Source organism: Balaenoptera physalus (genome assembly GCF_965194825.1).
Source record: "Balaenoptera physalus genome assembly, chromosome: 13".
NCBI lineage: Eukaryota > Metazoa > Chordata > Mammalia > Artiodactyla > Balaenopteridae > Balaenoptera > Balaenoptera physalus.
Genome location: NC_138892.1, coordinates 47279644 through 47306669, shown reverse-complemented (window position 1 = coordinate 47306669; position 27026 = coordinate 47279644). Strand labels below are relative to the sequence as shown.

General features: G+C 36.5%; 1 protein-coding gene across 2 annotated transcripts in view; it reads right to left on the bottom strand.

Moving 5' to 3' along the window:
• PTPRR (protein tyrosine phosphatase receptor type R) overlaps positions 1-27026 on the bottom strand; it is a 259744-nt gene that overhangs the window by 120549 nt on the left and 112169 nt on the right. For both annotated transcript variants that reach the window (XM_082422767.1, XM_082422768.1), the window contains exon 3: positions 1233-1346. In XM_082422767.1, coding sequence (XP_082278893.1) covers positions 1233-1346 — 114 coding nt within the window. The remainder of the gene's footprint in view (positions 1-1232; positions 1347-27026) is intronic.

Sequence of the window (27026 nt, the reverse complement as noted above, 5' to 3'; positions counted from 1 at the left end):
TAAAACTGTAAAATGATTCTAAAGTCCTTTTTCACAGGAACCTCGGATAATTAGCTTTATACAAAGAGAAAGTCGTAAGATTTGAATTTGCCTTTCTTTGTCTTTGCTCACACCCACCTTCAAGTGCAGATGGGAATATGTAGTTGAATGATATCAAGGTCCCTAAACACTGAGGAGAAGGGGGAAAGAAAGGATGTGGGTGATAGATTGGTCTAAAGTGAGCCTTATACAAAAGGTCCTTTGGGCTTCCTTCATACCCATCCAAGTTTTCTCTCGACTTTTTCAAGGCTATTCTTGCATTGTACTTGGACTGCTGTCCTTAAGCATGGTTCTTCTTTATTCTTTATTCAAAATCCTCTGCCTATGTGTTCACTATCCTTCATCTTGATATATGTTTTTTTTAAAAGTTATTTATTTATTTATTTTTGGCTGCGTTGGGTCTTCATTGCTGTGTGCGGGCTTTCTCTAGTTGCGGCGAGCGGGGGCTACTCTTCGTTGCGGTGCGTGGGCTTCTCATTGCGGTGGCTTCTCTTGTCGCGGAGCACGGGCTCTAGGCATGCAGGCTTCAGTAGTTGTGGCACGCGGACTCAGTAGTTGTGGCGCGCGGGCTCTAGAGTGCAGGCTCAGTAGCTGTGACGCACGTTCTTAGTTGCTCCGCGGCACGTGGGGATCTTCCTGGACAAAGGATTGAGCCCGTGTCCCCTGCATTGGCAGGCAAATTCTTAACCACTGCGCCACCAGGGAAGTCCCTCATCCTGATATACTTGAAGGGATTTTAATAGATACTGTCTGGAGACAGTGCCTTACCTGATACAGAAGGTTTCCATCTTAAGGAGAATATTTTGGGAGTAGTATCCGGTTGGTGAGACAAGTACCTGGGCCCTTCTATTCATACCTACCAGGATAGCTAGTCTTGAACTACGAGAAGGTTGACAAACTTTTTCTGTAATGGGCCAGATAGCAAATATTTTAGCTTTTAATTTAGACAGACAATCTGTTGCAACTACTCAACTCTGCCATTGTAGTGTGAAAGAAGCCTTAGACAATATGTAAACAGATAGGTGTGGTTTGTTACAATAAAACTTTCTTTACAAAAACAGGTGTTATGCCAGGTTTGGCTCATGGACCATAAAACTATAGCATCGGTGTTCTTTATTATTGTTCATTATTCTTGAACCCTGCAATAAAGATCAAAGCTTGTACTCTGGGAATGCGAAATGCTGGCATCTTACAATGAGGCGATTGATGTGCACTTGCTGGGGTAAGAGTCCTAAAGCCGCGGCCACTCCTTGGCAGAATATCCGAAGCAAGGTTATGTTCAGCCTATTTACATCCATTTGCAGTGTCTGGAAAATAAAAAATTCAAATTATAGTAAATCTTTGATTTTGGACATTCAGTTCCTGATGGACGACTGACCACAACAATTCCTGTGACTTTGAGAAATTCACACTCATGGTGCTTTATTGCATTTTTAATGGAGATAAAAAAAATTATAGGGACATTTTATGTGAAATTTTAAATGGTCTTACTTAAGAAGATGGTATATTGCATAATAATGCAATTTGTCTCGTTATAATCAAGAATCATATGAATGATCAATTCACTGAAATGCGTGTTGGTTTATTTTGCTTTAAGTCCAGATGACAGAATGTAATATGCAGCCAAGTATATTTCAGTAATCCAAGCCAGAGGACATCTTTAATTTGTGTTCACACACAGTCACAAAGAGGAAGATGCTGTGTAAGTTCCGTAACACCAGACTTGGCAGTTTCTCTATATAGTGATTTGCTGCCAGTGCAAGGCAAAAGAATGAGCTGCAATGATGCATTTTCAAACTCTGGTAAAGAAGTCAATGGAACTGATGATTAAATCTAAGGTAAACAATTCTTATTCCATTGCTTGGGCAAACACTCTTAATTTTCAGGTTGTTTTGGAAAAGGACAAGTAAATATTTTAAAATTCCTAAAATATAAATCAAGTTATACAATTAACACTACATCCTTAATTTAAGCCATGGGTGCTATTATTACATTTACAACATAAACTAGTTAACTATGTATTTTCAAAAATGCACCATAATCACTTGAAATAGATACTTTACAAGGTGGGGAAACCAAACCTTTATATGCATTTCTTATTTTATAATGCTTAATTAGCTAACTTGACCATAGTAGGTTATCAGTAACTGTTGGATGGCTGCAATATCATTTGTTCTATAAAGTGAGGCACACTTCTATGTACACACTTCTATGATAAAGAGATTGGCTTACAAGTGTAATCTACTATAGTGTAAGAACTCTCAGAGGACCTTCTCCCAGTTTGCTGTAGAAGAAGAATAATACTGTTCCAAGAATTTATAGTTTTGTTAAGAAATAATAAATCCTCTATACATAAAGTTGGTACAAAATAAGTGATTGGAAACTGGACCAAATACTTATTGCTACAGGAATCAGAAGGAGTTGGGGAGGTCAAAAGAGGTGTAATGGTTCCCAGTCAAAACGGTAGACCGAGCTAAAGCTCTAGACTGCTATTGTACCTTAGGATCTTTTAATACTTGCATAGGGGCAGGGGCCATAGAGCTTGGTCATGTTAGGCAGCTGGAACTGGACTCGGGCCAAAAATTGAGATCCACAAAAGGGAAGAACTATTGAAAATTCTACCCAACACCCCAACTATAAGGTACAACTTGCTCCTGGGAGGGGAAAAGGAGAATTATGCTGGGAGTAGGTAGAAAAGTTACATTAACACCATCAGTAATAATTTTTTTATTAAATAAAGGTCATCTAATTGTTCACAATTGTTTGCTATGTTATCCTCTGTACTTTTCTATAGTCTAAAAATGTTTCCAATATATAAAAACATATTTTAATGCAGAAACTAAGACTTGAGCTCAACCCTGAAGGATGAGTAGGACATGGAAATGCAGTAATGAGAAAAACATTATACTTTTAAGCATGATTTATGTTTTATGGAAACATGCTTTATGGAAAATCCAAGAGATTAGAAAAACTAAATCCACCTGGTGGCTCTGAGAAACAGAGGTTTCCTTTTATGCAACAGCTTACTTTCAGCTCTCTAAGGCTGTGGAAATTGCCAAGAGATTGGAGTTTCTTTGCAGAGATGGGTTCCTTGGTTCTTGCAAACACTGTTGAGGAACCATTGACTTCTGGCTCACCAGCAGTGTTTGTCAGGCAGGGTGAGCAGGCAGGCACAGCCCTTGATTCCCACAGGCAGGATTTGGAGCCAATGGTCTACGCTGGGAACTGAGAGTCAAGGGGGTTGTGTACACACTTGAGAATTCAGTTCCCAGGGCCATGATTAACGAAGCTTGTAACTGTGGAAACAGTATTAAAGTCTAACTTCCTTAGATCGAAATGGTGTATGGAAGTGACATGGGAACTCAAGATTTAAAATCACTCAAAATGGCAACTTTCCAAGAAGGTAAAGCTGTGCATTTAAAATAGAAATTTAGACTCCCTAACTAAAATGAAGAAGTGAGTTGAAATAATTTGTTTAAAACTGCAATCATCTGGTTCATGGCATCAAACATTTGAATAATTTGCCTCAGTTCTCTGCTTGCCTGTGAAAAGCTGGATTGATTCCAGAGCACATACATGTATTTCTGACGATTCACCATAAAATAGTGATGCTAAAATACAGTACAAACAAAAAAAATATGTATTTGAGGGCCTAATACATGCCAGACACTATGTATGATCACAATTTGAGAAAAAGAAAGGATCCTAGACAAAACGAGAATTTTATTTCAGAGAAAATAAAATAAATATGACTTCCTATAATAAGAGGATATATGTTACCATCTTCCTCCTGGATAGATGCTAGAAATACATAGCTTCTTCTCATCCTGTTAGGTGAGATCATAACAACTATGATAGAATATAAATTTCCATGGCAATGACAGTGTCACAACTTCAAAGTTACCATATAACAGTACAAGATATAGTTTAGTCTTATTCTAAACCCATTTGGTCATTTCTATTATTTAACATATGAATGACTGAAATTTTTAACTTTGAAAGGGATTATAATGCTCTTTCCAAAGGTAAATGCTAAGCCACTTCACAGTAATGAATAATGCAAATAGAGTTACTATCCAAAAACAATTGAGTATTTTTATTGATATCACAAATATATAAACACACAGAAAAAATTAAACATAATGAAAATTCAAAGATTTCAGACTCCATCTGTATTTAAATTTATTGGACCTCTGCCTTGTAAAGAGATTCCTGAGTCAGTTCCTTTTATCTGGGGCCCATGTCCCCTCACCCACTTCTGCTTCCTCCCACAAAGGAAATACCACTGTGTAATATGACTTTCTTTCTTTGGTCACCAGACAGTCCACTAAAGTAGTTGAAGCCTATGAGCCTTAGATATAAATCAGTTTGAGGAAACTGATTAAAATGGAGTACTTGAATTTAGGCACCAGCATTATGTTTAAACTTTAAGTATGTGATTGGCTTTTAGCTATTTATATTTAAAGGATGGTTGAATTATTTTTGCCTGAGTAGGGGTCAGGTTTCAAATGTTAGTTACCTCTTGATGCTATAAGGTAGCCTGGTCTGTCATCTGATCACCCCCAGTAAGAGTCAAGATCACACCCAGTGGCCCCATTAGGGGGAGGAAGGCCAAAAAGGTGTCCTCAAAGCCCCTCAAAGAAGTCCAGTCTCAATTCCCAACAGCAACAAACAAACCCAGCTTCCTTCAGGACCAAGCCAGTCAGGAAGAATCCACTCATCTCTTTCTAACTTTAACGTGTGCTCATTGCTACTCGGGATCTCTAACTTCATTCTTGGCAAGGAGTCTCCCCTTTACGGCCAGCAGTTGGATTGTCAAGTGATTCCCAGGAATAAAAGCAAAAATTTCTCTGTCTCTGAACAAAGAAGAAAGCCCTGACCTACTGGAGGCATTTTACACCATCACCCAATCCCTTCTTATAACTCTCTGTGTTGTCCTCTACTATTACTTACATACTAATGATTTTTATTTCCATATTTCATGTTCCCACCTTTCTCAGAGTCCTACATCTGCTTCCCTCCACCTGAATGTTCCACTCACGCCTCAAACTCCGTGTTACCCAAACTGAACTTATCTTTTTCCCTCTCCTCATCCACAATCAAATTTACTTCTAATTCTATATTTCATATAATGCGATGAAGTACCATATTTTGAAATCATGTTGACTCACTCTTTTACCTTATCTTTCACCCTACCATCATAACATCCAATTCATTATCAAGTTCTGTCTATTCTACCCTCTAAAAATCTCTTGAATGTTGAATCCATCTTCTCTTCATCTGTATTTCCACCATCTACGTTCAGGCCACTATCATGGCTATCTGGACTATTTGAATAGAATCTTCATGGGTTGCCAATCTTCTATGGTCTCTAATTCATTCCTCATATGGACCTGTGCAACATTCTGGCTTGATCAAGTCACTATTCTGCTTAAAATACTTTGAGGAAATCTCATTTTTTAATGAAAGGTCCTAACTCCTTGGTTCACTGCCATTGCCCTGTCCTCCCAGTCTTACCTCCCAAACTTATCCACCATGTACATTATACTCCAGCTGTACCTAAGGTGTCTTAAACATGCCATGTCCTTTTTGTATTGGGTCCGTGCATATGTGGATCACTGGCTAAGCCTTCTTCCTTCTCTTTGGAGACTCAGCTCAAACACCATTCTGTCAGATTTCCATGACCTCTCCTTCCCCTTCCTTTGCTTGCAGCTTTCAGTTCTATGTTGGACTTTACTTATTTTTTGTTTATATTTTTATAATAAAAAATTCATATTTATTACAAAAAATATAAAGTACAGAAAGATACATAGTAAAAAATGAAAGCATGCTTGTCTTCTCCTAACCTTTTATTCTAATCCTCAGAAACAACAAACAACAACAAACAATACTATTTCTTGTGTATTCTTCCAAATATTTTTGATGCATATAGAATGTAAAATAATATGTATTTATTATACATGTTTATTATTATTAAATACAAATAGGATTAAACTACACATGTTCCATAAGTTGCTTTTTTCACTTAATATATAAGTGAAATATATTAATATATTTAATATATTAAATATATCTGAGATGCATTTCTGTATTCATAATATATACTGTTATTGAATATCATGTTTTGAGTCTCATCTAATAATGTCTTACTTTTAATAGTTTAGCTTATCTGATTGACTTTTATTATTTTGACAGATCTAAATGTGTTTTGTTATTTTATGTTATGCTATCTTTTAAAATTTGTTTTTTTACCTCCTTAGTTTTCTGTCTTTTGCTAAGTGGCCTGGTGTTTTTTTGGTTGTTCTATATTTTTTTTTCTTCCCGTGCCTATAATCATAATGTTAAATATTGCATGATAATATATTTAAATCTTTATTTCTTGATATATAAACTTCAGAAAGTATTTATTAACTGCTGCTATGAAAAGTGAGAAAATGTACATCTCTTCCCACCAATTCTCATGATCACTTTCCAGTTTTTATAATTATATTATTATTGTTGTCTTATTATATTTTATGGTGTTTATATTATATTCTTTATAACGGAGACTACTCACCAAACCGATTGTCTCGTCCTGGAACCTTAGCCCATTTATATCTTGGTGGAGCCATGTAATAGTGCTCACCAATTAATGCAAATGAAAGTAAAGTGATATTTTCAGTCTGAGGTAGTCTTCTCCACTCTCTTTCTCTCTTCCCTCTGTCTGCAAGCTGGATGGTTCCAGGATGACCCTAAAACTGTAATACAATGGTGGCCCCAGACAAAGGAAGATGCCTGGGACCCGAATCACTGCATGAAGCAGAGGCCCTGCCCAACAATCCTCATTAAACAGTAACATGAGTTAAAAATAAACTTCTATTGCATTAAGTCACTAAAATACTAGGATCATGCTAGCATTACTTACACTGATGAATATATTCTGTAATTATAATTTTTAAAGTTCTATAGCATTAGTTACATATTCAAATAGTCATAATCATGATCAGCTCTTTTTTAGAAGGGTGTACCATTCCTGAATTCTTTATTTTGATGTATCTCTTATTTAGCCAGATGTCTTTATCAAAAAGCTTCTTTCAAGCAGGGTTCATGAGTGCTATGTTTCCTGAGGCATTTGAGAATGTATTTATGGTGCCTTTAACAATAAATGACAATAAATGACAACTTGGCTGAATATTAAATTCTTGATTCAATCTTTTTATTTTTTGCCTTTGAACTCTGCTGCTATTATTCCAATGCCTTCTGGCTTTGAAAATTGCTACAAAGAATACCCTGGCCTGAGGCTAGCCTGTCTTTTGGATAACTTGTTTTTTCTGCCTGCAATCTCACAGGAGTCTTTAAAGTTAAAAAGCTTCACCAGGATATTTCCTTGGTTTGATAGTTTCTGCAATATAGCATGCTCTTGAAGTCTACATATACCAGATTCCTTATTTCAGAAGTATTTTCTCCTATTATATATTTGAATGATTTTTCTCCTAAATATTTTTTGGTTCATCTTTAAGGACACATTATGCAATTTTATATTCTTTCTCTTTAACCACTTTATGTACTTATTGTCTCTTACCACTTGTATATCTTTATTCAACTGAAATTTTCTCAGGTCTGCTCTATGTCCTTGTATGTTTTCAGCAGACTCTGATCTAATTCTTTTGTTTCTAATGTGATTTTGATTCCATAATGTGTGTTTTATTATTATCTTCATTTATCTTCTGAGTTGTGCCAGTGTACTCTTTGTGATGCCCTCTTTTAACTGTTTCAGACAGGAAGTGACACAAGACTTTCGTTTATAGTTTCTTGATCTTCTCTATCCATTTTAAAATCTATTTTTTCCAAAGAGTTCATCTCCCTTTCTCTTTTAACTTCTCCAATAACATTCTATTACATTTAGAGTTAAATTCAATTACATGGCTTACAGGGCCTTACTTTATCTGGCTTCTGTTCCTTCTGAACTTCATCTCATATCTCTCTCTCAAGCCACTCCACCCTTTTTCCAGTTCCTCAGACAAGCTGTGCTCATTTCCACCTCATGGCCTTGGCATCTGCCTGCCCGCTGGAGAGATGTTCAACATCACTGTATGGTGGGTCCTTCTGATCTTTCAGCTCTCAGTTTAAATGTCATCTCCTCAGAGAGGCCTTCCCAGCCTGGCCATTCCCTATCACATCACCCTGCTTTATTTTCCTCATAGCATTTATCACTATCTGACAGTTTCTTGTTTATTTTTTTGTTTATTGTATATCTCCCTTTACTAAAGGGTGAGCTCCATTGGTGTGGGAACTTGACATTCTGGTTCTCTGTTATATCTCCAGGACCTGGAACAATGCCTGGCATTTGGTAGGTATTTAATAAATCTTTGTGAAATGAAGGAATACATAAATCATCATACTCAACATTGTGTAGTTACTACCTTTGACCTGTGAATGACATGTGTTTGAATGGCGTGGGTCCATTTATACACAGATTTATTTCACTAAATATATACTACAGTACTACCCAGTGCAAGGATTGGTTGAATACAAGGATGCAGAACCACGGATATGGAGGGCCGACTGTAAAGTTATACTCGGATTTACGACTGCACGTGGGGTCAGCTCACCTAAGCCCCGCATTGTCTGAGGGTCAAAAACTGTAATTGGAAGAATCTGAGTTCCATGATAGGGGTAGAAAGGGTTATAAAACCAGGGTTATAACCTCTTAAGGAGATTAATATTTGGTTAAGTAGTTCACTTGAAATGCCTAATCACTCAAAAAACACGAGTAGATTTAACACAATTTGTATTTGGCTTGTTATTAATATGCCTCTGATACTTTGACTACTACACAGTTCAGGAGGGAAAAAACAGTTTATTTCATCTAACCAATTCTTTGAAACTTGTTTCTAATAGGCAAAATCAATATAAGCTTTCTGAGTTGTGTGCTATATTGGTTGTAAATGGCACTCAAACTTAATCAGTGTAAGTGTCTATTTCTTGTGACTAATTTGAGTTTTAAAATTTATCTTTCTAATTATAAAAATTAAATATGCTCATGATAGAAGATTTAGAAACTACAAAGAATTAGGAAAAAGAAATAAATATTATTCATAATAGTTTAGTCCGTCATCCTGAAATAAAGCTCATGGTGCTTTTAGTGTTAGCTTTTTTTCTGATATGTAGGTAATATAATGTAGAATGCATATATATATTATATATACCGATATATATCTAATATATAGTCATACAAATATTTATCCATTTTAATGTGATGCTATAACTATCACATTTTTATGGCTTTTCTCTTTCCATGATGTTAGGAGGAAACACTTATTCCCCAACGCTGATGTTTTATTCTGTGCGGTGGCAGCTCAAATACAGTAATTTTCCTGGTGCCTTCCCTCCTCTGTCTCCTCAGGGGAGGGAAGTGACTTGTATAATTGGTGCATTTGGAATGAGATACTGGGGCATGTGTAGCTCTGTGCTTTCCTTTTGGGGTCCTCTTGACTGTAAAGACAATAAAACCTAGTATTCTTATTGCAAGTAGTAAAATAAGTTGCAAAGGCTCTGCGCCTTCAGGTGAGGCCACAGTTGGCCAGTACTCCTGTGACTGGTGGGTAAATTTACCTAAGAAGGAAAGGCAGCCATAGAAGTATAATGTCATGCTCCTAAGTCACATATCCAGCAGCTCTATCAGCAATAAAGTTATATTTCTTATCTCCCCAGGTCTGCTTCCTCTGTCTTTCTCAGGCAGGAGAAGAGGGATGCTATGTCTTATCCCCCTCAAACACCAACTCATGGTACCACAAAGTTAGACATTACATTGCACTCTGTTGCCCATACCCCTAAAAGGCAAAAAGGCTCTAAAACTTTTCTTGTTAGTTGACCTTGATTTCAGCATGGATATTTACAGCGGCAGCAGGGTTAGAGGAAAACCAGGTGTATGGTGCCGTGGAGTCAGGAGCAGAGTTTGCAAAAGAAGTTTGTCAACACTGCTAGATGTTGCTGAAGGTTAAGAAAAATGCAGACCAAGAAAAGACTCTTGGATTTGTTGATGAGGACTAATTGGTGGCCTTCAAGTACTGATTCTCGAAATGTGGTCCACAATCCACTGGAAGGCCAAGTGAGTCTTTGTTGGAACTTATTTGAAAGTGTGGGATCTTTGTGTGGATATATGGATGCCTAGGTTACAATTCCACAGACTTTCTTTTGTCCCAAAGGGTCATTTAATGGGTTTTTTAGGGTTAGTACAATTTGATACTCATAAAATAAAATTAGTGTGTCATTAGTGTATATTGAGACTTTGAGGGGGTTAAGATGTGATTGTATACTGAAAAAACAGGCAGAACACCAGGACCAATTTCTGCTGAGGACAAAGGAGAAAGATAAGATGGTAAATAGATAGAAAAATCTTCTCCCCTCAGGTGGGAGGAACTTTGAGCTTTATACTATAGCAGTAGTACTTCAGGTGACTTAATCTTTCTTTTTAAGATCCTTACACTGTGATGAGCTACCCCTTTTAACACATGAAATGCCGACACTAGTTTTGGTCAGAGTAACGTTTTGAGACGTTTTGAAAACAATTGCAATGCCAACTTCATGAGTTTCTCATACCCTTGGCTCTGTTGTAGTTATGGCCTGCTAAAACAATCGATCAGCTTATCAGTTAAAACAATTTATGAAGGAGCTAAATGCATATTGGTAGTAAGTGAGAAAAGGTATCTAAATTTCTCATTTAGAAAGTAAAGACTTAGTGGACAAGGGAGATATTCAGGAGCTTCTTGAATTATGATCTCACACATTTAAAAGCTTTTGCCTACTCTGTTTTCTAATAGCTAGAGAGAATGTACATGACTTTAAATAATTGTTTGTGTGTTTGGAAGTTGCAGGTAGGTGAGCAAATACCAAACAAGAAAACTTTGACAAACCATAATATAATAGTTAAGAGCATGGGTTAGGAAGACAGACTTGGATTTATCCTGGGCTGAGTGGCCTTGGTCAAATTATTAACTCTCCCTGGGCCTCAGTCTCTTTGTCTGTCAAATGGAGATGATAACTGCATCCCTTTCACAGGGATTTTGAGGATCACATAAGTTATCAGACACAAAACAGCTAAAACTGACAGATAAAAAGTGCCCCATAAACTTTGCTTAAAGATATGGATTTATCCTTCATCAATGTTAAAAACAACTAAATGATCTGCTTCTTTGGATATGCAGTACAAGGGGACATTGAGTTGCAACTTTGTTGATTAAATGAAGGTCTTATACTTATTTCCTGGAACAGTAATAATATTAATACACAAAGAAGTGGCCTGATTGGATTTCCAGTGCTTACATTTACTGAGTCAACAATCAAGGAGTTTTAGCCAAAAGTCAATTAGGAAATCTAGGTCAGAGGAAAAAGCAATGGTCAAAACAATTTGATTTTGCTCAAGTGATATAATTTTTGGAAGAATATATACCTGAGGTTTAAGGTTAAAATAGCATATTTTAAGAAGGGTTCTTTGATTCCAGAATCTCTACTTCCATTTACTCCCTACTCCATCCACCCTTTCTAACCATGGCTGTGTGAGCCATCAGATCAGATCCCAAATTGTACAGAAGACTCCTTATAGCTACTGAATCAAATTCATATTCATCATCCTTTTCTTTTTTTCTCTCTACTACTACAGATTAAATATTAATATTGAAACAGTCAAATTTAGTGACTTAGATTAGAAGCCCTATCCTACTCATTTGAAAAGCTCTTTATAAGCTATTTATTTCTTCATTTCATTAATCTCTCTTTTCAATTTTAATAGTACCTCTTAATTAGTGTTCCCTTTCACATCCTCTAATAACATTCTTGTAAGAAAATCTTTTATTTTGCCTTTAAAGACTCCTATACTTTAGCAATTAAGTTAAGAACTTTTATACATTGTTCTGAAAACTTTAAATTCTATATAATTTTGAGTAAACCCCCATCCTTATAATTAGCTATTTTAAAAAATCATGAAATGGTTAAGGTCTTGACTTTTCCAAGTACAAATTCAATGGAGGAGATAAGGCTTCCAAAAATTATAAAATAACACTTTATGTACTTTTATGATACTATCATTCCTATACTTTGTGATTTTGTGTCCATTTACCCTTATAAAAATATTTTAATAAAAATATTTAATAAAATAAATATTTTAATAAACATATCTATGGATGAAATAGAGGAAAACAGAGGTTTAATATAAAGTTCTTTGGAGACAGGAGAAAATCATGATTTATCCACAAATAGATATTATCCTGAGTACAGTAAACAAATATAATAGCAAGTTACTGGCTTTTAACAGAGTTTTCAAGTCTCATTATTATATGTTCAAGTCAACAGAAATTTCCACATTCATCTCCCCTGATTATGTACTGAGTATTATTTCCTCTCCATTATTCTTATTCCTGTGTTCTCTTTTGGTCTCCTCTAAATTGTTACTCTCCCCTTCCTTCAGCATCTCTCATGCTGAGGCAGACACAGTAACCAAAAGCTTGAGTGGAAAATGGCTGGAATTGAGGCCAGGCAGAAACGCTCTGGACAAAAGCCCAAAGCTTAGGCAAATGTTGCCTGAAAAACAAGGTTAGACAAATTACAGGGCACAGACAAATTCAGGTTTCTACAACCAGCCCTGTCAGGATGACAAAATTCTAATCACCACAGCTGTGACCGCTCCATTCATGCAGCTTTTCTGAAAGGACAGAGGAGAAATTTGACTATCGTATCCAGTAAGAATTGAGACCAAACTGACTTCTAAGTGGCATTTAGGGATGCTTGGAAATAGACGTCCCAGGGCAAAATAATAATCCTTCAACTCTTCAAGCACTTTGCTTGATAGTCAGAAAGTGATACTGTCCCAAGCCACCAAGTATATAAATACTACTTTAAAAAAATGAAGAAATTATCAATCGTTACAGGCTACTGGGTACTTTATTCCAGATGTGGGTAAAGTAGGGAGATGGCTCACTTTTATTTTTATGGGCTTGTATTCAATCAACAGGAATATATTCTTTCGGGAATTTCGACTTTTTCACATGCAAAATCTTGGACTGTGAGGTGGCAGGGAGACCACACAGGCTCTCAAACATCAGTCTGATCAAAAGGGTGGTTTGGAGTCTAACATCCCTGGAAGGACGTTATAAATTTACTTTCATTTCCATTCCCTCCACGAAGTAGTTTATGTTTCACTTCAATGACTGTAATAGGATTCTGTTTTTCACTCTTCTGGTGAACCACCCAATTCCCCAAGAAACATGGTAAAATAAAACGAGGTTTATTGGCATGTGTTTTGGGGATGCAAATAAAAACTCTATGATTTAGTGTCCTTTCAACTTTTATTCTCGGTAATCTTGATTTTTCTGTCACGGTGGGAATTAACAATTTTCTGCATAACTAAAAATGAATAGAGAGAATGTGGAATAAGTTTTAGTCAATGTTCTTGTGGTTTTTTTCATCTGCAGAATGAGATGGCAAAATAATAAGTGTATAATTTTCCACAATGTGTTATTTTTGTGATTAGCACCCCGAGAACCATCTCATTTCTGGAAAATAAAGATTCTGAGTGAGGTTATCTGCAGCATAACTTTAATGCACAGCATGACTGTGCCAATTTCATCCTGTTGTTACTTCTTGATCTTCCCAGTAATACTCTTCTTTTTCCTTTCGGCATAATTGGGGTCATGGTGTTTATTAGGATTGCTATATCTCTAATTATTAAATTGTTAAACAGAAGTACATGGATTGATCAGAAAAACAGAGGAGACTATTTGAATCTTATTCCTCCTTGTTACAGCTAAATATAGAAATGGGTGATATCATAGAACACAATCTAGCATCAATTATCTACTGAATAACTCACAACAGCAATTTAAAAAATAAATTTAAGATTGTGGAAGTTGTAGGGAAAGATATTTTGGTGTACAAAATTAAGAAGCCACATCTTCTTTAAGGCTTTAATTTCTATTAAATGACAGATTTAAACAGGTTAGTCCTCTTCGTATTAAAAAGACATTAAAAGAAAATCACTAAAAACTTTTACTTCTCTTTAATCTAAAAGCTTGCTGCTAAACCTTAAACCCCTCTTTGAAATTATTGCCAAGCCATTATTTGGCATTATTATCTCCTCATGTTTCACACTAGAGACATACAAAAAAAACCCAAAAAACCTGACAGCGCTATATTTTGTGGCAAATAGAGATTGACTTCTTGAATCAACTGATATATTTGGGGCATCGTGATGATTGTTTTCTACAACATTGAATCAGACAGGAAGTTAATCCAATTTTATGATTAAGATGGATGGAAACACCAGATGCACTATTTTTTGACATTGTTATTCATCATCGCAGACCACAGATAAAATCAGAATACTCCATAATTTTGTACCAACACCAGAACCACTATATTATCTTTAAACACTCAAACTAAATTCTTATTTTTAATGCTTGTACACCCAGAACTTCCTACAATGCCTAAAACACAGTGGGAACTCAATACATATTTTTTGAAATAAACTTAAGTGAACTAAATAGTACTTTGTGAGGCTTTTCATCTGAGGATAGCACTTTCTGTACAGATTAACTAATGAATTCACACATAATTTTTAATGAGAGTCCTAATTCTTATGAGGACAGCCGAGCTTTAATAATAAGGGTCTTGGTTTACCGGTAGAAAACAACAAAGCTGAGGTCCCCGGTTGGGAATTAGACGAGGGATGTCTCCTGTCCTGGACTTTCATTCATTGGTCCCCCACATCCGATTACAATGGAAGATACTGACTAGTCTTTTAGTGAAGTCTACATGCAAAGGCAGGGTCCCCAAGATGCGGTACGATAGAAAGTCTAGATTTAGTGACTAAGCCCACTGTAAGCTCCCCTTTCCTTTTCTAGTTATCATAAATGCAAGAGGTCGTCTTTTCCCTAGTGTCAGTGTAGAGACTACACCAAGCAAAGCCAAGGAAATAGCTGCTCCACTCAATACCTTTTATGAAAATTTTCAGTTCTGTCCAAGTGAATGTATTTATAATTCTATTCTCTTTAGGATGGATACAAAATTTTTTATAAGAAACTTCTTGTGATGGTGGTAAGGTCTTTACTGTTCAGAGATATTGAATAATTGCAGAGCATTTTCTTTTAATTTCAAACTTTGAGGCTAAAGCTGTTTCCCTGGATATCACAAAGATTCTCTGCTGACTCACTCATATGCGCACAGGAACAGATACAGACAGAAATCTCAATATTCAACCTCTTAACCTAGCACCATTAGTGTCACGAAAGATTCTCTTACCTGTTTGGAAATTGACTGGATGTTGTGGTAAGTTCGACTTCCATTTGCTCTCCTTTTGTTATTTCCTCACCTTAGCAAGCTGGACTAATCGTAAAGCTTTCTAAGCTCATGTGCTGAGATGAAGCCTCATTTAGTCACCTGGAGGTAACTCCCTGGTACCGTTTCTAGAGACATTGCTGATCCCAGGCTTACTGTAGCAGCCTGTGCATTCCCAAGAGGTACCCCAGGTGCTTGCTGTTTCAACAGTTTACAAGAATTGAAATGCATGGGGATTTTTTTTCATGGCCATTAGCAAAACTATAATATGAGCACTCTATGGGCTATAGACAAGGTGAGTTGCATGAAGAGGTTTTTTTTCTGTCTTTTAAAAAAATATATGTTCACAAGATATTTTCATGATAAAGTTCTTCTAAAAGTTCCACTATTTCCTCCAAAATTTCCTACTCTGTGCTAGGGACTTTACAGATATCTCATTTCAACCCTCACCAGGACTTAGAGAGTTTCATGATAAAGTTCTTCTAAAAGTTCCACTATTTCCTCCAAAATTTCCTACTCTGTGCTAGGGACTTTACAGATATCTCATTTCAACCCTCACCAGGACTTAGAGAGCAGGCATTATCATTAATCTATTAATTGATAGGGAAATTAAAGTGATTTAGGCAAAACCCAAGTAATGAATGTGGTGTTCAAATACAGGTTGGTCTGATTCCATAATTGATAATTTTTTCCACATTACACCATATGCACACCATTATGCTTTAACACAGAGGGATTTCAGATAAATGATTATTGTAATTATTATTAGTGAAATATTTGGTTTAAAAAATAGGAGGGAATGAAGATAATTTCAAGATATGATCTCTGTCTTTAGGGAGCTAACAGTCTGTTAGAAAAGCATAGTTGAAACAGTATAGGGATTCCATAAACTATGGCCACCAAGATATATGGCATAACACTAGCAAGGTTGGAATAAAACTTAATCATTTATACATTATGGGAGGCATGGGAAATTTATTTTTTAAGGCAATAGGGTACTGCCAAGAGTCTTAAAAATGTTCATGATCTTTGATCCAGTAATTCCCCACCTGAATATTTATCTTAAGGAAATGATTTCAATGAATAAAAAAATAAATAGACACAAAGATTTTCTTTGCAGTATTAGAGTAAAAAATCAGAAGCAACTTAAATGAACATTGGTGCAAACGGATAAATATATTATGGTACATCAATGGCAGGTAATTATTGTATAATTCTCTCTCTCTTTCCTGCATCATTAGCTCACCCTCTCTATCATGTCTTTCTAATCTGCTTTCAAATGCGCTACAATATTTCTTATATTAAAACAAAAGTCAAACTGAAAGATCTCCTTGTCCAGCTATCACCGCTTTTCATTATTCTCCTTTCAAACAAAGGTCTAAAAAGAGTTGTCCGTATTCACTGTTTCCAATTCCTCTATTCCACCCCCCTTCTCCCTATATTGGCTCCTGCTATATTAAACCAGGATTGCTGAATCCAGTGGTCAATTCTCAATCTCCATCCTGCTTGACCTATGAGCAGCCTTGGACACAGATAATCTGTTCTTCTTCCCTGATGTTCTTTCCTCACCCGGCTTCCAGGATGCCACACCTTCATCTTCCTGACCTCTCTATTCTGGAGGGCTCAGTCCTTAATTCTTCATGTCTTCTTTTTCTTCTAAACCACAGTCTAAAATTAACCAGGACCTCGCCCTCAGAACTCAAGTCGTGTATACCCAGTTGCATACCTGACATATCCACTTAGATGGTTAACTTGATCTTGTTGACACTGAGCTCTTGCTTCCTACCCTACCCACCTCCACCCCAAATCTGTTCCTTCTTCAGTTTTCTTCCTCTTCACAACTGGCAACTTCAATCTTATTTGTTAAAAAAAAACAGGTGTTATTTTTGCCTCCTTTCTTTCTCTCGTGCCCTACAATTGGTAAATCCAATTGAACAACATTCAGAAGACCACTTCTCACCACCTCCACCATTACCACCCTAACTCCTATCATCTCTCACTAGGGCTATGGCAACAGCCTCCTAACCAGTCTCCTTGTTTCCACTCTGACTTCTATAGTTGATTTTCTGTGCAAAGCCAAAGTAATTTTAAACCATAAATTAGATCATGTCAGGACCTTCCTAAAACCACTCCAGACTGAAGACTCTTTTCCAGCAGAAAAGATCTTCTACATCTAAAGATATAAAGGAACCACAACGAGATGGGTAGGAAAGGTAGAGATGCGATATAGACCCATATCTGCAGGGAAGTGACCCACAAAAGGAAGAAAAATCACAATTTCAGAGGCTCTTCTAAAGGATCGAGGGGTCCAAGCCCCACATCAGGCTCTCCAGTTTGGGGGTCTTGCACTGGGAATACAAACCCCAAAATACTTGGATTTGAACACCGATGGGGCTTGTTTTCAAGGCAGCTAGAGGGCTGTAGGAAACAGAGATGCCATTCTTACAGGGCACACACAAAATCTCACACACTCTGAGACCCAGGACAGAAGCAGTAATTTGAAAGGAGCCTGGGTCAGACCTACTTGCTGATCTTGGAGAGCCTTCTGGAGAGGTGGGAAGCATCAGGGACTCACCCTGCAGGATAGATGCTGGCGGAAGCCATTTTGGGGAGCTCATTCCACCACAAGGACACATGCTGGTAAGCACCATTTTGGAATCCTCCCTATAGCTTATTATAGGGAGGGGGTCTGGCCCCTCCTGGGGTCTGGCCCCATGCACCAGCTGGTTGGCACCAGTTCTGGCAGCCCCCAGGCCAAGGAGCTGGCCACATAGGAACACAGCCACACCCACCACCAGGCCAGCTGTCTTGGGTCCCTTTGAGCCCCCCAGTTGTCCCAGGACCCCACCTTGTCCACCAGAGGGCCCAGGACCAGCTCCACCCACCAGCAGGTCAACACCAGCTCTAGGACCTCCACAGCTCTGCAGCCAGCTACACTGGGACCCAGCCCACCCATCAGCTGGCTGACACCAGCCCCAGAACCTCCCCCAGGCCCTGTCCCTGCCCACCAGCAGGCCAATACCAACTTCAAGATCCAGGCCCACGCCCAGCTGCTCTGTGACCAACACCACCCACCAGTGACCAGCAGCCTCTGCACAAGGCAAGGCCTGGCAACCAATCAGGCTGGGAGCCAGCATCAACTACCAGTGTGCCCACAGTAGTTGCCCTGCCACAGCAGCAGGGCCCATGCAGCCCACATAGGGGGCACCCCGAGAACATATAGTTCTGATGACTACAATGGATTGCACTGCTGGACCCCATAGGACATCTCCTACATAAAGCCACTCATCCAAGATCAGGAAATATAACTTCTTTACCTAATATATAGAAATAAACACAGAGAATTAGGCAAAATGAGGCAATAGGGGAATATGTTCCAAACGAAGGAACAAGATAAAACCCCAAAAGGAAAACTAAGTAAAGTGGAGATAAGCAATCGACCTGATAAAGAGTTCAAGGTAGTGATCATAAAGGTGTTCAATGAATTCAAGAGACAAATGGATGAACGCAGTGAGAAGTTTAACAGAGTTAGAAAATATAAAGAAGAACTAAACAGAGCTGAAAAATACAGTAACTGAAATAAAAAATACACTAGAAGGAATTAACAGTAGATTAGATGATACAGAGGTACAGATCAGGAAATGAAATCACTCAAGCTGTACAGAAAAAAGAAAAAAAGTAAAAAAAAATGCGAACAGTTTAGGAGATCTGTGGGACAACATCAAGTATACTAACATTCACATTATAGGGGTCCCAGAAGGAGAAGAGAGAGATAAAGGGGCAAAGAACATATTTGAAGACAGTAGCTGAACATTTCCCTTGCCTTGGAAAGGAAACCAACATCCAGGCCCAAGAAGCACTGAGAGTTCAAAACAAGATTAACCCAAAGAGGTCCACACCAAGACACATTGTAATTAACATGGCAAAAATTAAAGATATAGAGAGAATCTTAAAAGCAGCAAGAGAAGAGCAACTAGTAATGTACAAGGGAACTCCCATAAGGCTATCAGCTGACTTTTCAGCAGAAACTCTGCAGCTCAGAAGGGAGTGGCATGATATACTTAAAATAATGAAAGGAAAACATTTACAACCAAAAATACTCTATCTGCAAGGCTATTACTCAGATTTGAAGAAAACATAAAGAGTTTTACCAACAAGCAAAAGCTAAAAAAGTTCAGCACCATGAAACCAACTTTATAAGAAATGTTAAAGGGACTTCTTTAAGAGGAAAAGAAAAGGCCACAACTAGAAATATGAAACTTATAAAGGGAAAAATCTCATTGCAAAAGGCAAATATATAGTAAATGTACTAGAACAACTACTTATAAAGCTGGTAGGAAGGTTAAAAGACAAAAGTAGTAAAATCATCTATATGTAAAATAAGTAGTTAAAAGATACACAAAACAAAAAGATGTAAAATGCGTCAGAAACATTAAATGTGAAGTTGGGGGAGAGTAAAAAATGCAAGGTTGTTAAAATGCCTTCGAACTTAAGAGATCATCAACAAATAATCATATATAATTATAATTATTATGCTATATATAATTATATATAATATATAATTACATATAAACATCATGGTAACCACAAACCAAAAATCTATAATGATAGACACACAAAAAAGAGCAAAGAATCCAAGCAGAATGCTAAAGATTGTAATCAATCACAAGGGAAGAGAGCAAAAGAAGAAGAAGAGAACAAAAAAGAACTACAAAAACAATCCAAAAACAATGAACAAAATGGCAACATGTATATACCTATCAACAATTACTGTAAATGTAAATGGACTAAAGGCTCCAATCAAAAGACACAGAGTTGATGAATGAATACAAAAACAAGACCCATCTGTATGCTGCCTACAAGAGACTCACTTCAGATCTAAAGACACACACAGACTAAAAGTTAGGGGATAGAAAAAGTTATTCCATGCAAATGGAAATGAAAATAAAGCCAGGGTAGCAATATTTACACCAGACAAAATAGACTTTAAAACAAAGACTGTAACAAGAGACAAAGAAGGACATTACATAATGATAAAGGGATCAATCCAAGAAGATATAACAATTGTAAATATATATGTGTTCAACATAGGAGCACCTAAATACATAAAGTAAACATTAACAGATATAAAGAGACAGTAACACAATAATAGTAGAGGACTTTAACACCCCACTTACATCAATGAACAAATCATCTAGACAGAAAATCAATAAGGAAATACTGTTCTTAAATGACACATTATACCAGATTGACTTAGTAGATATATATAGAACATTCCATCCAAAAGTAGCAGAACACACATTCTTCTCAAGCACATATGGAACATTCTCCAGTATAGATCACATGCTAGGTCACAAAAAAAGTCTCAGTAAATTGAAGAAAACTGAAATCATATCAAGCATTTTTTCTGACCACAATACAATGAGACTAGAAATCAATTGCAAGAAAAAAACTGCAAAAATGTGGAGGCTAAACAATATGCTACTAAACAATGAATCAATCACTGAAGAATCAAAGAAGAAATTAAAAAATACCTGGACACTAATGAAAACAAAAACACAATGATCCAAAATCTATGGAACACAGCAAAAGCTGTGTAGTGATACAAGCCTACCTCTGGAAACAAGAAAAGTCTCAAATAAGTGAAATAAAGACTAAAAAAATCAATAGAAAAGATCAATGAAACTAAGAGCTAGTTCTTTGAAAAGATAAACAAAATTGATACACCTTTAGCCAGACTCATCAAGAAAAAAGAAAGAGGGCCCAAATCAATAAAATCAGAAATGAGAAAGAAGTTACAACTGACACCACAGAAACACAAAGCATCATAAGAGATTACTATGAACAATTATATGCCAATAAAATTGACAACCTAGAAGAAATGTACAAAATCCTAGAAATATACAATCTCCCAAGACTGAACTAGGAAGAAATAGAAAATATGAACAGACCAATTACCAGTAATGAAACTGAATCAGTAATAATAATAAAAAAAAACTCCCAACAAACAAAAGTCCAGAACCAGATGGCATCACTGGTGAATTCTACCAGCATTTAAAGAAGAGTTAACACCTACCCTATTCAATCTATTAAAAAAAAATTCAGGAGAAGAAATGCTTCCAAATTCATTCTTCAAGGCCAGGATCACCCTGATACCAAAACCAGACCACAAAAAAGTAAATTATAGGCCAATATCATAGATGAACATAGATGCAAAATTCTCAACAAAATATGAATATTACCAAACCAAATTCAACAATACATTAAAAGAATCATACCCCTTGATCAAGTGAAATTTATCCCAGAGATGCAAGGAGGGTTCAATATTCACATGGCAATGTGATACACCACATTAACAAACTGAAAAATAAAAGTTATATGATCATCTCAAGAGATGCAGAGAAAGCATTTGACAAAATTCAACATCGATTTATGACAAAAACTCTCAACAAAGCGGGTATAGAGAGAACATACCTCAACATAATAAAGGCCATATATGACAAGTCCACAGCTAACATCATACTCAATGGTGAAAAGTTGAAATTGTTTCCTCTAATATCTGGAACAAGACAATGATGTCTCTCACCAGTTTCATTCAACATAATAGTATTGGAAGTCCTAGCCACAGCAATCAGACAAAAAAAAGAAAAAGAAATAATAATAATATATATGATAATATGTATGATAGAATATTACTCAGCCATAAAAAAGAATGAAATCTTGCCATTTGTGACAACATGGATGGACATAGAGGGTATTATTCTAAATGAAGTAAGTCAGACAGAGAAAGACAAATACTGTATGTTTTACTTATATGCGGAATCTGAAAAACAAAACCAATGAACAAACACAACAAAACAGAAACAGACTCATGGATACAGAGAACAAACAGGTGGTTGCCAGAGGGGAGGATGGTGGGGATAAGAGAAATAGCTGAGGGAGATTAAGAGGTACAAACTTGCAGTTGCAAAAAAATGAGTCTCAGGTATGGAATGTACAGTGTGGGGAATGTAGTCAATAATTATGCAATATATTTGTTTGGAGATAGATGGTAACTAGTCTTATCATGGAGATCATTTTGCAATGTATAGAAATATTGAATCACCATATTGTGTACCAGGAACTATCATAGTGTTATTGGTTAATTACACTTCAAAAACAAACAAACAAACCCATGGAAAAAGGGATCAAGTTTTTGGTTACCAGAGGTGGGGGCTTGGGGGAGGTAGTCAAAAGGTGCAAACTTCCAGTTATAAGATAAATAAGTACTAGGGGTGTAATATACAACATGATAAATATAATTAACTGTGCTGTATGTTATATGAGAAAGTTGTTAAGAGTAAATCTTAGTTCTCATCACAAGGAAAACAGTTTTTTCCATTTCTTTTATTTTGTATTTATAGGAGATGATAGATGTTCACTAAACTTGTGGTAATCACTTCATGATGTATGTGAGTCAAAAAGTCATGCAGCACACCTTAAACTTATACAGTGCTGAATATCAATTATATCTCAAAAAAACGGGAAGGAAAAATTTAAAATAATACAAATAAAACCGCTCTAGAGTTCCTGCTTGATCTCCCTAACAGCATCCCTCCTCCCCATCCCACATCTCCTTCTGACCCATCCCAGCCACCATCTTCTATTACTCTTTCTCTTATTTTACTCCTTACATCCTGATCTTCTTGCTGCTCTTCAAACACAGCAAACTCCCTCTCCCCTCACAGCCTTTGCATTTACTATCTCACTGTTAGGAACCCTTTCCCTGCGATATATGCAGGGCTCACACCCTCATTTTACTCAGGTCTCTACTCAAATACTACCTTTTCAAAGATGCCTTCCATAATCAGACAATTTTAATATATCATCTTGTCTGTCACTGTCTGCCTCCTTACCCTGCCTGCTTTTTTTTCCTCAGCACTTTTCATCATTGATATATAATACTCTCTCCCTACTAGGAAGTATTACTCAAGATAGCAGGGATATTGGCTATTTTGCTTCTTGATGATTCAGAGTCTAGACAATGACTAGCTTATGGCAAAAGCTCAATAAATATCTTTTGAGTGAATGAATAAAGCAGATGCATAATTTAAGATTAGGTAAAATAAGCATAATGCAAAGTATGGTATGCTTTATAACTATATAAATATGTTAAGATTTGTAAAGTGATACAAAGACATTAAAATAATTCTGAGTAATGGTTTTTGAATAAAATTTTACAATGTTGGGCTAATTTCCAAGATTTTTAAAATATAAAGTCACCATGTATATCTGGGAAATGATATTAGTTGACAGTTACAGAGAATGCAGTTGTTTTTGAGAAATGACTAGCTTCAGCCACATATCTCAGAGGAAAATAACCACAGTGATTTCAGACTTAATACCACTCATATACATTTGAACATTATCTCCTATTCAGTATAGCACACCAGATAAGTGCAGCAATTCAGAGTCAGAGGGTCTGGGTCTGAAGCATAGCTCTTCCACTTAGTAACTAGATGACTTTGCTGTACTTTCTTAACCACTATCAAGGTCAGTATTTTTGTAAGACGATTTTTTAGAGCAGTTTTAGTTTTGTAGCAAAATTGAGTGGAAGGTACAAAGATTTCCCATATATCTCCTACCCCCTCCCCACATGCATAGCCTCCACCATTAACAACATCCCCCCAACTGCCCACCCCAGAAAGGTACACTGGTTACAACTGATGAACCTACATTGACACATCATTATCATCTAAAGTCTATAGTTTACATTAGGGTTCACTCTTGGTGTTGTATATTCTATGGGTTTTGACCAATGAATAATGACATATATACACCATTATAGTATCACAGAATATTTTTACTGCTCTAAAAATCCTCTGTGCTTCATCTATTCATCCCTCCCTTATCCCTGTCCCCTGACAATCACTTTTTACTGTCTCCATAGTTTTGCCTTTTCCAGAATGTCATGTAGTTGGAATCAAACAGTCTGTAGCCTTTTCAGATTGGCTTATTTCACTTAATAATATGAATTTAAATTTCCTCCGTGTCTCTTCATGGCTTGCTGGCTCATTTCTTTTTAGCACTGAGTGACATTCCATTGTCTGGATATACCCAAATTTATTTATCCATTCACCTACTGAAGGATATCTTGTTTGCTTCCAAGTTTTGGCAATTATGAATAAAGTTGCTATAAACATCCATATGCAGGTTTTTGTGTTCCGTGTCAGTTTTTTGTATGTATCTTGGAGGTCCGTTAAGGGGATTAATTGAGATAAAGCTTCTAAGATGTTTATCATGTTGTCTGGAACCTAGTAGGCATTCACTAAATATTACCATTAATTGTTTTGCTATTTTTAAGCTCGGCAGATATTTTTGCCTTTATTTCACAGACAAGGAAACTAAAATTCAAAAAACTTAAATGACAAACAAAAAGTGGCAGAACCAGAGCTCATAACCAGGGCTTCCTACTCTAACTTCAATTGTTCTATTTTGTCATGTGTCTATTCTGCAGGAAGCAAGCAAATGTAGACCCACTCTGCTTAGTATGGAAAATGATGCTTTGTCTCTTTGTGAACTTTCCTGTTGTATCTCTTATTAAGATTATAATTTACCCTGGATTTTATACACCTACTAACTCCTATAATATATCACAGGATAATCACATTTCCTTACTAATGAACTATTTAACAATGAAGAGATGAGAGAGGAGAGGGTGACTAATTCAGCGAGCTATGTTGTCTCTAGATCACTTCATAGGTACCAAAAGAAGATTCTGGAAGCATACATGGAATTTTAAAAATCTACATGTAATCACATTATTGAAAAATCTTTGTAGAAGATGTTTGTTGAGAAACTTAGTTGCAAAAATATAGAACTAATATGAGAGGGACCACAGCTTGAAATAATGGTATGTGCATCTGGGGATTCAGAAAAATCTGGCATAATTAGAAAACGGATGAGCTAGAGATAACCATGTGTCTTTTCTATTTACATGAGAGCCTAAGAAGCTTCTTGGGGAAAAACCTGTAGTAGGGGAAATGGGGGTTGGGTCTCAAGAGAGGGATTTAAGGACAATGGACTTGGGTGAAATGGAAGAGGAGGAAAGAGGAATTTAGGTTTAGACTTGTTCCAGTACCCTGGGGAAATTAAGCCTGAAATAACAAAACATCATTTTGGGCACATACATAACCAAGGAACACACAAGAATGGCGGAAGCGAGGCAGTAGAGGAATTCCCTTCTTTTGGTGTTACATAGAACACAGCTTCAGCCCACGGAGGGCTCAGGCAGTAATCAGGTCACGTGGGTCCTCAGTCAGGAGACTCAGGGCCTTGAGCAACAGCAGCAATCAGACAACAGTGTCCTTGGTGCCATTACCAATGGCATCAGCATCAGTAGTGGAAGTTTCCATACAGACACAGGGAGGTATCACCACTGCCAACAGCTATGGCTACTTGGAGACACAGGAGACCCCAGAGCAGGTGGTCCCAGTGAGCAAGGGCAGGAGACATCTGTTCTGAGTATGTCATGCAAAACTAAAAGAACTGTGCTTAAGAGAAAAAGGGAAATACCTTCTAGGGAGTCTCAGCAAATATGAAAGTTGAAGAAGAGAATTGAAGAAGATGGAGATGCGGTAGTAGTGTTTATGTGCATGAGGAGGTGGGCAGCAGGGAGAATGCCAATAATTTCTGTTACAATGCAGGTCTTATCACCATGCTGGTAAGTCTAGGGCAATATGGGTTTGTTTTTTTTTTAACTTTTATTGAAGTATAGTTGATTTACAATGCTGTGTTAATTTCTTCTGTACAGCAAAGTGACTCAGTTATATATATATATACATATATATGTGTATATATATATATTCTTTTTCATATTTTTTTCCCTTATGGTTTGTCACAGAATATTGAATATAGTTCCCTGTGCTATACAGTATGACCTTGTTGTTTATTCATTCTATATATAATAGTTTGCCTCTGCTAATCCCAAACTCCCAATCCTTCCCTCCCCTACCCACCCCCCCCCAAATATGGGTTTCTTTTGACTTTTGGTTTGCCACATCCTCCAACATTCTATTCTCTGTCACTTTTCAACTGCCTCACTCTTTTTCATCATTTGGATCTCAATTTAAATGATGCTTCCTCAGGGGTTCTTTTGTTACAATCCCCAGTTTAAATTAAACTTCCTATTTCCCAAGCTGAAATTGTTTCTAAATATGATAACCATTATAAAGTACAACTCAAAGTCTCTAGAAAGTTCAAGCAAATAATCAGGATGTTGGAATAGCCTCCAACAGAATAATAAGAGGTGAGATAAATCTTTGATGATTTTCTAACAAACCATGAATGAAAATTTCATTCCAGAATAAAATAAAATAAATCCACTGAATTGTGAGAATAAATTCATGTTTGTGATTAACTCATCAGAATTCTTCTGACTATATTATTTTTCAATTTTGTATTACCATATGATAAAAATATAGCTGCATCATTTATTATCCATACACCTCACTAGAGTGTATATATCATTTATTTGTATTACATTAAACTAGAGAACTATATGAGAACCTCAAAATTTATTATTTCCTTTACTCCAAATGCATTGACAACGTTTCATGATTTATTAACATCAGTAGAATCATTCTTGATATAAAAAGAAAATAAAAATCTGAAGTATTTCTGGTTATTAAATGTATTTG